General features: G+C 40.1%; 1 protein-coding gene across 1 annotated transcript in view; it reads left to right on the top strand.

The window, feature by feature from the left end:
• Positions 1-12,682, top strand: part of MAN2A1 (mannosidase alpha class 2A member 1) — a 221,211-nt gene that overhangs the window by 67,259 nt on the left and 141,270 nt on the right. Inside the window, exon 4 of the mRNA XM_072597247.1 lies at positions 1,624-1,795. Coding sequence (XP_072453348.1) covers positions 1,624-1,795 — 172 coding nt within the window. The remainder of the gene's footprint in view (positions 1-1,623; positions 1,796-12,682) is intronic.

The raw sequence follows: 12,682 nt of genomic DNA, 5'->3' as shown, positions 1-12,682 counted from the left end.
TGCCATTTTATTGATTTATAATGTTTGTTTTGATGTCACAAGAATATTTTAGTGTCTTGGCAGCCTGGACGACAAGCTATTTAGCTAAAGTGAATGTAATAAATTGGGTTGAAATATTTGGTGATGTGTTAGATTGACTTAATATTATTGTCCTTTTATAGCATTTAGGTAGTTTAATAGTTGAATATTTGTGTAGCACTCGATTAGTCTTAAAGCCTGGCCATTTGTCAGAATTAGATGTTGGTTATTTGGGGTTTCCTCACAGTTACAGTTTTTGATTTGACTGTTCAATCTGTGAAGTAACATGAATTATGTTGCATGTGAAAGAGAGATATGATCAGCTGTTGTAGAAGTGTTACCAACGTTCTTATTAGTTATCATAGTCCTGAGTTTTTCTGCTAGCAGGGATTCTACAGATTCTCAATCAGAGGATCTCCATGGCTCCATGCTGCACTGCAGAAACGCTGACTGGCCTGTACGTTTTCCAGTTGCTCCGTTTTAGGACAGCGGTCTTAGCTCCAAGATTATTTCTTCGAAGCACTATTTAAAAAAACTTGTTGAGGGGACAAGGTCACAATCTACCCTAAAATGAGATGGTTCAGTAGAATAAATGCAAGATTTGGAGCCTGGGAATCAAAATCTGACTGCTTACTGTATATGTGACCTTTGGACAAGTTCCTTAACCTTATTTTCTGTTATGGACTTGTAAAATGAAGGCATTGGAATACGTGATCTCTAAGGCCCCTTCTGCTTTTAAATCTGAGACACCATGATCAATTTCGGTTAAAGTAATTAATTTCACAGATCGTGATTCCTTTGCCACTCCATCATCCCCCACACCCTACTCCCATTTTATGTATCTAAGATGGACCTTTTTACTTATACAAAATAACTTGCTGTTCCTAATTACCAGCAACTTTTGGAAAAATGTAAAACTTAAGAATGTATGTTGAATTCATATGCATTTTCAGCAAAAAGGAGTGTAGACTTGCCAGTAATCGTGTCCTTCAAAAGCCACTATTTGAACTGGCAAAAAACTTTTCCCTTTAGAATCATTTTTCTACTCGCTATTTTCTTTACAAACTGTACAATTTGATTTATAAAATTGTAATCTTCCCTTTTAAATGAGTTGGATATAGTAGAGCAAAGATTCTACTTTATTTGATGTTCTGTCTCATTTGTTTGATTAATGCAATACCACATGGAGTAAGCAGTTTGGGTGGTACTTGTGGAGGCAAAGAGTGAAATGTCTACCTAGTTCTGTTAAATCATCACTACTGATTCTTTATGCTACTTGGATTTTCAAATTAGGAAAACATGCAGTCAGTAACTTAGCAATAACAGGACCAGATATAGTAATTGCATTGTATTGTTTAGGACTAATCTCCGAGTTATGCATCTGGTTTTAATAATTATTTTAAGAAATGATTTGTTATTTCCAGGCTTTATATTTGCTTTTTAGTCAGTTATCACATTTAATCTTAGCAATTAGAAACTATTTTAAAAAATTTAATTATGTAACCCTTTTGCATTGAAAACTGTTATTAAAGATTTCCTTCAAAAGTGAAATAACGTGATTTAACTGAAACCAGATTTGTGTGGTATATTTGTGTCTCAATTTAGGTTGGCTAAAGACTTTCAATGACTACTTTAGAGACCAGACCCAGCATATTCTTAATAACATGGTGGTAAAGCTGAATGAAGACAGAAGGAGAAAATTTATGTGGTCTGAAATCTCTTATTTTTCAAAATGGTGGGATGGAATAGATATTCAGAAGAAGGATGCTGTTAAGAGGTTTGTTTTTAAAAATTAATTTGTTTTTGGAAGTTCATAGGATTACACACTACTTAGGGAAATCATGTTGAATTTCTTTAATATATGCATTCAAAGAGTTGATGTTATAAAATATCATCTTTTAAAAAGAGTCCTTTCTTTTCCTGAAGAATTTTGGATTCTTACATATTTAAAAATTCTGTATCCAACAATTAGTTGATAGCAATTCTCAAATTATATTTATAATATGTTATATATTATAATCTCAAATTATATTAAAATTTGGGTCAAAGAACAATGTTAAAATCTTTTCATATATTTCAAGTCCCTCCCCTCATGTTTTTTTTTTGGGAGCATTTATCCCTTTGTTCTTTGAAAATATTATTTAATATAAGCTCTGTCTTACTCTTATACTCCAGTGAAATACTCTTGATTGAAGGGGAAGGTGGTTTTATATCCATTTTCTGTGTGTCAAACTCTGTTCTGCTCTAGCCCTGCTGAAAAGCTCTTCTCTATCCTAATTAGAACCCTCCACTCTTACATATTCCTTTATAAAATGAAGCTAAGAAGAGTGTTTTGTGTTCAGCAAATTTAATGTAGATTTCTGTGAAAGCAGATTAAAAAATGTAAGTGGCAGTTTATTGTAATTTTAGGACTGTTGCACAATATTTTTTCGATGTTGAACATCTAAGTAACATTGATTACTTGTCTTTTAAACATTGTTTATTCAATGACTTGTTTTCTTTCTTTTGAGAGAATGAATAGGATTAGAAAAACTGTTTAGAACTGTTAATTCCAGAAAAGTTTTGCATGCATTAAGTTTTAAATATCACTATAGAATGCCAAAAGCTTTAAAAACCCTTACTGAAACAAAACTCCAAATTATCCTCATAATCTTTCTTCTCCTGAAGGCCTATTTACTTTTTCCCCACAGCAGAAGTACTAAGAGTTTGATCAGCGTTGAGGTATGTTTCCCAGATAACACAAAGGAGTCACTGGAGTGTTGGGATTCCAGCCTCTAACAGGTTCACTTTTGATTTGGTCAGACTGGCAGGACAGGAAGGACAGCTTCGGAGGGCTTAATAGTCTTAGTCTAGTCTAGCCTTTTCAAAAGGTTGCTGACAATGGGAGCACCAGCTCCTACAGCATTCCCTAATCGCCCTTCTTGCAGGGGCTGGCAAGAAGCAAGGGGATAGTTGCCAACTATCCCTACATCTGAGTGGGTTGATTGAGACGGGCATAGCTTGTGCACTCCTCTGAATCCCCTCAAGCCTGAATGGAGGTTGGTTGATGAAGGTACATGCATTTCTCTGCATTCCTTGTGCTTTCCCCACTCACTGACCAGTGCCCACTTGCCTTATAGGGCAACAGACAGAGGCATGCTACCAACATTAAGTTCACAGGTTAACTTTAGCAATATTGTTATTCTGTGCAAGCATAGTAAATATTACATTATGTCACCCCTTGTCTCATGGCACAGTCACAATAGGACTGCCTATCACTGTGATTCTGGGAATTACTATCTAGAATCCTTGGAACTATTCTGGGAAGTGTATCATCTAACACTTGGAAACTAGACATTGCCATGGCCATGGATCCTGAGAAACTAATCTAAGAAGGATAACAAAATCCTCCTTACATACACTGTAGTAAGACAATATTTGTTAACTAAAAGTGTCTTTATATGCCATCTAACACTTTCATTTTTTTATTTAAAATAATTTAATTGGTTGCTATTGTGAAAAACTTTAAACATTTCAAGCATTTACATAAAAGCAGTTTTCATAAAAAAATCCATACATTTTTTAAAGGTTCTTTTTTACTAGAAAAATAACATTCACCAAAATTATTATTTTAGAGAGTCCAAATTTTGGCATTTATTGTTAGGGTTAAATATTGAAGTAGCCAAAGAGTATGCAATGTCTTAAAGATGAATTTTGGCTGCAAATGCTTTTTAAATATTGTATTGTGAGCAACATATAAAAAATGCCAGCATGTATTTAGAGTGGGAACAACTGAAAAATTGAACTTTTATTTTTCCTTTGAGTTATGCCCCAATACATCAGACTTTCATGGTTCCCTTTTGGAACCTGATAGGATGTTTTATATGTTGCATTGGCTTTAATCATGGAGACCACAGTTCACTGTAGGAGCATGCCGTGTTGCAACATGCTAGACAGTTTGTTTTACTCAGAATCCTTTTTCAGTGTCCACTTTGGGCAGGCTTTGGAGTAAGATTCCAAATGTGTGAATTGAACATGGCAACTCATCCGTCACTAAGGGTTTCTCATTTGGCAGAATAAATGACTGCTTCTCCTGTTAGACATTTGTTGTATCTGCCTGCTGTTCCTTTAATGTCCATCTTTTGGATTAGATTAATGTTTAAATATTTTTTCTATGTTTTTCCCCTAGGAGGCGAATTTGGCTTTTCAGTTAGAAATACTAAGTACTTACTGAAGTAGAGCAAACATGTTTATTATTACTGTTGCATATATATTTTGAACTTGTTCAGGAAACTTGATTTTTAACTCTGTATGGTAAACTGGCATGTTTGGATATAATATCTGTGGTTTTTGAAGCATCCATTGCCTATATGATACAATAAATAAATGGTATTTTCTGGACTTATTTTTGACTGTCAGAATTATGCTGAAGAACCCCTTGCATGGATCCTATGTTCTTAGAGTAAATAAAATGGAATGGAATGTGGGAGATTGTATGCTCACATGTCTCGCAAAGAAAACTTGCTGGCTAGAAGCATGCTATAGTGACTGCTTTTAATTTACAACAGCAAGTATGTCCTGGTAATGGATTATTGTGATTTGAAAAAAATTGTCAGTTATATTATTTATAAAAATGTAATATAAAAGCCTGTTGGCCAACACTTTTATCAAAAATCCAGTGTTGGCTTGGTATATGACCCTTGAGTCTGAAGAAATGAGAGTTTAAGCAATTTGTAGAACCATTCAATTGTAGTTATTGTTCCGTAGCACAATTTGAATAATCTTCAGGAGAATATTTAAGTTTTAAATATGTGTGTGTCTGTGTCTGTGTCTGTGTCTGTGTCTGTATCTGTATCTGTGTATTTGATCATGTGTACATGAATACAGGCTTTAATTGAGGGCCTAGGTTAGAATTCAGGGATGTAGAAGGCTAAATGTTTTTGTCATTTTCGTTTTATTTAAATATAGTGAACAAGATTTTATAAAGCCACTTTGTGTGTTCTAATAGAAAATTTATGTAGAAGTGTCAGACTGTAAATCAGATATAAAAATTGAATTTCATTCTAATTTAGTTTGTATGAAGTATTTAAAAAAATGAGGATATTTATGTAGTAATAATGTTAATACAGCAGATCATTTAGAAGACCAGCTTTTAAGACAAAACATTACACCTAAAGGCTTCATATGTGACTGAAATATAGTGGAAAAAGTACAGGTATGAAATATATCCTCCTCTCCTTTGCTCCATTTTCTGACAAGAGATGAATGAAGATATTTTTGTATCTATTGGTGAAGGCCAGGTCCTCTGCTTGTGCCCTTGTACCACTGCATGTTGTCCTTTCTGGCAGTCAGGCACTTCAGTTATCTCTTCCCATCCACAATGTTCTATTTCTGCTAGTTCTTTTTCTGCTTCTTACAAACACAAGATAGGTCTCACCTATCTTAAAAATAAAAACAAATAAAAACAGAAACCTAGCTTCACTCAGCCCTGTCATCCTTTATCTCTCTATTTACACAGCCAAGCTCCAAGGAAAGCCCTTTTGTATTCACCGTTTCTGTTTCTTCTCTTCTCTCCGTCCCCTGGTCTTTTGACTCGTTCTTAGTCACTCAGCTAAAACCCCTGTCTCCAGGATCACCAGTGATTCCTTATTTGCTCTGTTGAATGGCCTTTTTCAGTCCTTATTCATAATAACTTTCTCGTTATCATTTTACACTATTTACTGCCCCCTTCTTCCTGGATACTGTTTTATGAAATCACTCTTGTTCTCTTTCTAACTCTGGCCATTTCTTAGTCTTTTTTATTAACTCATTATCCATCTCCTATTCCCTAAGTAATGGTTTTCTTTAGGGACTTGTCCTGGGCTTTGTTCTTTCTCTTTGTGTCATATGCCTGTTAACTCATCCCTCTCAGGGATTTAGTTGTCATCTCTGTGCAGGCGACTCTCAGACCTAATCGAAATCTCCATGGTGTCACCAGCTGCCTGCAGGGCCACTCTACCTGGTTGTCCTCTTTCCTTATAAATGCATTGATCTTCCTAACTTCTTTGTTTTTTCGAGATTACCATCTGCCAAGCCTAGAGGCCTGTATTGGGCTACCCGAGTCTTTCTTACCTCACCTCCCGAGGTCTTCGGCTGGCCACGCCGGATGCACATATGAGAGAAAGGACGTTCCAGAGTCAAACAGGGGTTGAGCTTTATTACAGGGTTTCGGTTACAAGTGCAGGGGCTCTTCTTTCTTAGGACGAAGAGGGGGAGATTTCCTAAGAAGGCTAAGCTTAAGGGAATGGAAGTAGAAGTACAAGCGGGGGAGAGAGGGGGAGGGGAGAGAGGAAAGAAAAGAAGCGGAGCCCTACTTTTCTCTTTGGCTCCACACGTGCTAAGAGCGCTTTTAGGCTTCCTGAATCCTACTTAATCTTCAGCCACACAGTTTGCATCTCAATACCATGCTGTTAGGTAACTAGGTGTGCTCCAATCCGGGACGACCTCGAGGGCAGGGAGACTCCACCCATCAGGTATCTCCGGGGGAGAGGCGGAAATACCCGAGCTAGCCGAGCTAGCTCGGTCTGACCTTCTCGAACCCCCGCTGTTCATGGAGGGCCTCGTAAGACTCTAAGATTTAGAAGTCCCACTTTTACCTGCCCGAGACTGTCCACACGGAATTGAGCTTCCAGTCCCAACATATCCCCTTCTTTGTTATGCGCGGAGCGCACCTGGCTCTAGAGCAAACAGTGGCTGGAGGCTGAGTGGATTAAGGAAGGCCTTTAGCATATGAGTACCTTACAACAAGACTTCATTCACACAGAAATCTGCAGCTAGCACAACTGACAAAGGGAGGCATCAAATAAAACAAAGATGAAACTAAATGGCTGAGTTACAACAGGGGAAGTGCAATCAACTAAAATCCCAAAGCATATTTTAAGAGAAGCAGCTGGTGTAGGCGCCTTACACATCACCACTCCCTTAATCTTGCAAATGGATCTATACAGGTGGAAAATTGGTCACCTCCTCCCCACCCAAGTGTCCTGGGTTTGTGATATCAAAGTCCTCATTCAGCTGGCGAAAAAAGGATGCCTAGATGGGAAGCTGTCAGCAGCAGTGTCTGCGGTTGTGATGAGGGCTGCTTCCTCTCTGGGCAGCAAGGTTAAAGCTGTCAGCAGCAGGCTCAGGTGGTGTATGATCCTTCTCCGGGGTCTCCGTCGTCTCCGACCTCGGTTCCCACCTACGGATCCTTCTAATGGGAATCCATGCATCACTTTTTCCTGTGGAGACACAAACATACCCTCGACCCCCTATTAGTATCTTAAAATGTCTCATAGCTGGAGTAGTATGTGCGTTCCTTGAGACAGCTGTATCAGGCTCTGATTGTATTAGGCCTCTTGATCTTAGCTCTGATTGTATTAGGCCTCTTAATCTTAGCTCTGATTGTATTAGGCGACCTTTTCCCCTTCTTTGTTTAGCGAGGATCGCCTTTAAGGTAAAATTGATAAGAATGCATAGTGGCTGGTTACTTTGGTATAGCAGCTGCCAGGAGCTTACAAATGCTTGATTAACATCTGTAAGGAACCTGAACTTTACTGATTTTTTCTTTATAACAAACACAGAAGCATTCCAGGGTGCTAATTGCTCCTTAACCAGTATTTGTAATGCCTGGAGTTTTTCTGAAGTCAGAGACCATTGCTCCACCCAAATCGGGGTGTCTGACTTCCAATTCAAGGGTGGGGACTCCAGTACAACTGCAATGGCCCTTACTAAAAATTTGATAGCTTCATCCCGAGGCGGCTCATAATGTCCCTGCCCCAGATGTTAAAACTAAGTCCTGGAATCACCAACGGCCATACGGTCCTTTGGCGATCCTCTGCCTCCCACTTTACTGGGTGCATTGTCTCTAAGGTATTTTGGCACCCTCCTATTCCCCACACTGGTCTCTGGCTTTCTTTAAGCTTCCAGTGCCTTAAGGGAAGGGCAATAGCTATGGGAAGCTGATCCTGGCCCCTCCCTGTACTTATTTCTTTCTGCCCAGGGGTAAGGCAGGCTCTAGCTAAGCTCTTCCAGTCATTAGGAGTCAGAACGAACTGACCGCTGAGAGTTTCAAGCATGGCTATAACAAAGGGTGAATTAGGGCCATGCTTGGTACAAGCCTCTTTAAGAGTCGCCACTCTCTTCCACTCTATAGGTATGTGGCTCCTCCGAACCCCACCAGGGACACTGGGGTCCGCTATTTCTAACACAGGAAATGTCCCTACATCTGCTCCATTCTCTATAGCCTTTCCCATTCCTTCTTCCAAACTGGACTGTGGCCCTGAACTGTCCGACCAATGGAGCAGGTTATAAGGAGGCGCGGAGGGAAGGCACGGCGTATTCTCCCCTGCCTCGCCTTTCCCATCCTCTAGATGGAGCTCCGAACCTATTTTTTCTCTACACTCCTTAACTTTCCGCTGAACTTTCTGCTTGCCTGGGTCCTCCGTCCCTCCCGTGTTCTCCCCTCCCCTCTCTCCGCTTCCACTCTTATTCCAATCCCGCCCTGGCCTCTCCGGCCCTTCCTTACAAAATTCTCGGAGGTCGTTTAACTCTATTGTGACCCCCGCCTCCCTGCCTTCCCTGTGAAGTTTCTCAGCCCAGACCTCCTGTTCCTCTGGCTTTATTACTGGCAATTGATTCCTCATCCCTGCCCTTTTCCCAGGGGTTTGGGAAGCTTCTCTCCCCTTTCTCTCCTTCCGAATCTAGGATTCGGGACTCGCTTCTTTCACAGCCCCTTCCGGGTGTACCCCAAAAGCACCCAGGATTATCTACGCTCCCAATCCCTGTTGGGACGCCAACTGCCAAGCCTAGAGGCCTGTATTGGGCTACCCGAGTCTTTCTTACCTCACCTCCCGAGGTCTTCGGCTGGCCACGCCGGATGCACATATGAGAGAAAGGACGTTCCAGAGTCAAACAGGGGTTGAGCTTTATTACAGGGTTTCGGTTACAAGTGCAGGGGCTCTTCTTTCTTAGGACGAAGAGGGGGAGATTTCCTAAGAAGGCTAAGCTTAAGGGAATGGAAGTAGAAGTACAAGCGGGGGAGAGAGGGGGAGGGGAGAGAGGAAAGAAAAGAAGCGGAGCCCTACTTTTCTCTTTGGCTCCACACGTGCTAAGAGCGCTTTTAGGCTTCCTGAATCCTACTTAATCTTCAGCCACACAGTTTGCATCTCAATACCATGCTGTTAGGTAACTAGGTGTGCTCCAATCCGGGACGACCTCGAGGGCAGGGAGACTCCACCCATCAGGTATCTCCGGGGGAGAGGCGGAAATACCCGAGCTAGCCGAGCTAGCTCGGTCTGACCTTCTCGAACCCCCGCTGTTCATGGAGGGCCTCGTAAGACTCTAAGATTTAGAAGTCCCACTTTTACCTGCCCGAGACTGTCCACACGGAATTGAGCTTCCAGTCCCAACAACCATCCTTCTTCCATATTATCAACATTCCAGTTTGCTAACTCAGAATTATCTCTAACTCTTCATTTTTTTCATTTTCCACAGTACAGACCTAAATTGCTAAATCTTGTCTGCCTTCATAATTTCTCTTGTTTTTTTCACCTTTCCATTCATACAGTCAACACGCTAACTCAGATTCTCATTACCGTTTACTTAGACTGTTGCAGTAGACTCATAATTGGTCTCTTTGTCCTGGGTTTCATCCTTCATATGTCTGCCAAATTTGTGTTTTCTAAAGTATGAGTGACCATATTCCTCCCCTGCTCACGAAGCTCCAGTGCTTTCTAGAATAACATGCAAACTATTGTTTGGCATGTAAAACCTTTAGGAGCTGTCTTTGGTTCACCTTTCTAGACTTATTTCTTAGAAACTGATTTGTATATCTATTTATCTGGCCAGCCCTAAGTCTTCTCTGTTTAAATTGACCAGATCTGAATATCTGCCTGCTCTACACTTCCACCTTGATGTTCCACAGAGATCTCAGAATCATCATGCCAAAAGAGATCTTATTCTCTTATCACCCCAGACATACTATGGTCCTTCCAGTCATGAAGGTAAACAGTCTTGGTGTTGTCTTCACCTCCTCCCCCTTGATCACCATCCCTCTCCGATCAATCATCAAGACTTGTTTTTACCTCCACAACATTTCTCCTCTACTCACCCAACCATCATACTGGATCTAGCCATTATCAGCTCTTGCCTAGGCTATTGTAATAGACTTCTGATTGGACTCTCTGCCTCCGATTTCTGCTCGCTCTAATCCATCTCAATATAGGTGCCAAAGTGATTCCCACAGATCAGGTCTAACTGTGTCACACTGCCTCTCTCCCTTACTCCTGCTTCCTTTGAACTCCAGGGGTTTGCTGTTATTTCTAGGATCCAATGTAAACTTTTCTGGCTTTTAACATTCTTCACAACCATCTGATAACTTCTTACCTTCCAGTCTTTAAACAGTTTATTCCTCTCTATTCTCTACTTACATTTGTCCAGCAGCACAGATGATTCCCCATCTTTGGATTCCATGCTTTGGCATGGGTTGCCCTTTATGCCTCTAGTGCTCTCCCAGTTCACTTCTTTCCGTTAGAGTCTCTCATTTAGTCTTGGCTTTGGTGCACTGCAGTGATGGGTTTTCTTATCCTTTAGCTTTTAGTGTCTTAAGTACCCGTTGTTTCCTGCATTAGAACGTAATCTTCTTACATGTTTTTAGTCTTTTTTGATATATTAATCAATTTTATTGATTTTTTTCCCCTTTAAAATATTATTTGTTAAAAGAATGGTTCTCTGGGAGGGAGAGTGGGAGGAATATTGGGAAAAATTTTGGCGATACAGGAAACAAAAGATTGATAAGTTTTTTTTTTTAAACGTAAGCTTCTTTAGGGCAGGGAATGTTTTTGCTTTTTATTTATATTGCCGGTGCTTGGCACAGTGCCAGACTAATGTTCCCTTCAAGATTACCTCTGATGGCTGTACCTTCCAGATTCAATTTGGCACACCTAGGATCTTTAACTTTTAGATTTTATAGTTAAAGCTTCAAGTCTTGTAGACCTTGTTTCTGGTGTAAAATTCTTATTGTCTTTCCACTAAGATTTTTTTTTTAATCTTTTACTTTTTTATGGACTTATTTAGTATTTTATTTTTTCCCCAGCCACATGTAAAAACAACTTCTAGCATTTGTTTTTGAAGTGGTGAGTTCCAAATTCTCTCCCTTCTCCTCCCATGTCCCCACCTCTACGCCCCCACCCCCATTGAGAAGGCAAGCAATTTGATAGAGGTTATATATGTGCAGTCATGCAAAACATATACGTAACAGTGATATTGTGAAAGAAGACGTGGACAAAAATACTCAAGAAAAATAAAGCAAAAGTGTGCCTCAATCCATATTCAAACACTATCGGTTTTTTCTTTAGGGATGGGGGTAGCATCTTTCATCCAAAGTCCCTCAGTGTTGCCTTACTTAGATTGGTGTATTGCTGAGAAGAGCTAAGTCATTCACAACTGATCATCTCACAATGTTGCTGTTACTTTGTACGCAGTACATTTCACTTTGCATTGGCCCATGCAAGTCTTTCCAGGTTTTTCTGAGAGCATCCTGCTCATCATTCGCCTCCCCCCAATTTATTAATTTATTTGTTTTCAATTTTCAACAGTCACTTCCATAGGTTCCAGATTTTCTCCCCCTCTCTCTTCCCCTTTCCTTTCCAAGATGGCATACAATCTTATATGGGCTCTACACAAACAATCCTATTAAACACATTTTCACATGAGTCATGTTGCATAAAAGAGTGAAGACGAATGGGAGAAACCATTAGAAAAACAAAAAACAGAGTAAAAGAGAGAATAATCTGTTTCATTCTGTGTTCTGACTCCATAGTTCTTTCTCTGTATGTGGATGGCATTTTGCATCATGAGTCCTTTGGAAATGTTTTAAGTCCTTGCATTGCTGTGAAGGGCTAAGTCCATCAAAAACAGTCCTCGTACACTGTGGCTGTTACTGTGTATAATGTTCTCCTGATTCAGCTCACTTCACTCAGCATCAGTTTGCATAAGTTTTTTCAGGTTTTTCTAAAGTCCACCTGTTCATCATTTCTCATAGTGCGGTAGTATTCCATTACATTCATGTACCGCAACTTGGTCAGCCATTCCCCAATGGATGGACATCCCCTTGATTTCTAGTTCTTGGCCTCCACAAAAAGAGCTGCTATCAATATTTTTGTCCATGTGGGTCCTTTTTTCATTTCTGTGATCTCTTTGGGATGCAGCCCCAGAAGCAGTATTGCTGGGTCAAAGGTCTGCGTATTTTTGTAGCCCTTTGGGCATACTTCCAAATTACTCTCCGGAATGGTTAGATCAGCTCACAGCTCCACCAACGATGAATTAGTGTTCTAACCCTCCCACGCCTTCTCCAACATTTCTCATGCTCCTGTTCTGTCATGTTAGCCAGTCTGATGGGTGTGATGTGGTATCTCAGTGTTGCTTTGATTTGCATCTCTCTAATTAATAGTTATTTAGAGCAGTTTTTCATAACTGTAGGTGATCTGCTCATCATTTCTTCCAGTACAATAGTATTCTGTCATAATTACATACCATAACTTGCTTAGCCACTCCCCAACTGATGGGCATCCTCTCATTTTCCAAGTTTTTACTCCCAGAATAGGGCTGGGAGTATATAAATATTTTTGTACATATAAGTCTTTTTCTTTTCTCATGTCTTTTGGGA

This window comes from Notamacropus eugenii, chromosome 3 (genome assembly GCF_028372415.1).
Source record: "Notamacropus eugenii isolate mMacEug1 chromosome 3, mMacEug1.pri_v2, whole genome shotgun sequence".
Lineage (NCBI taxonomy): Eukaryota > Metazoa > Chordata > Mammalia > Diprotodontia > Macropodidae > Notamacropus > Notamacropus eugenii.
Note: the sequence above shows the minus strand (reverse complement) of the source record. Positions and strands in the feature narration are given on the sequence as shown.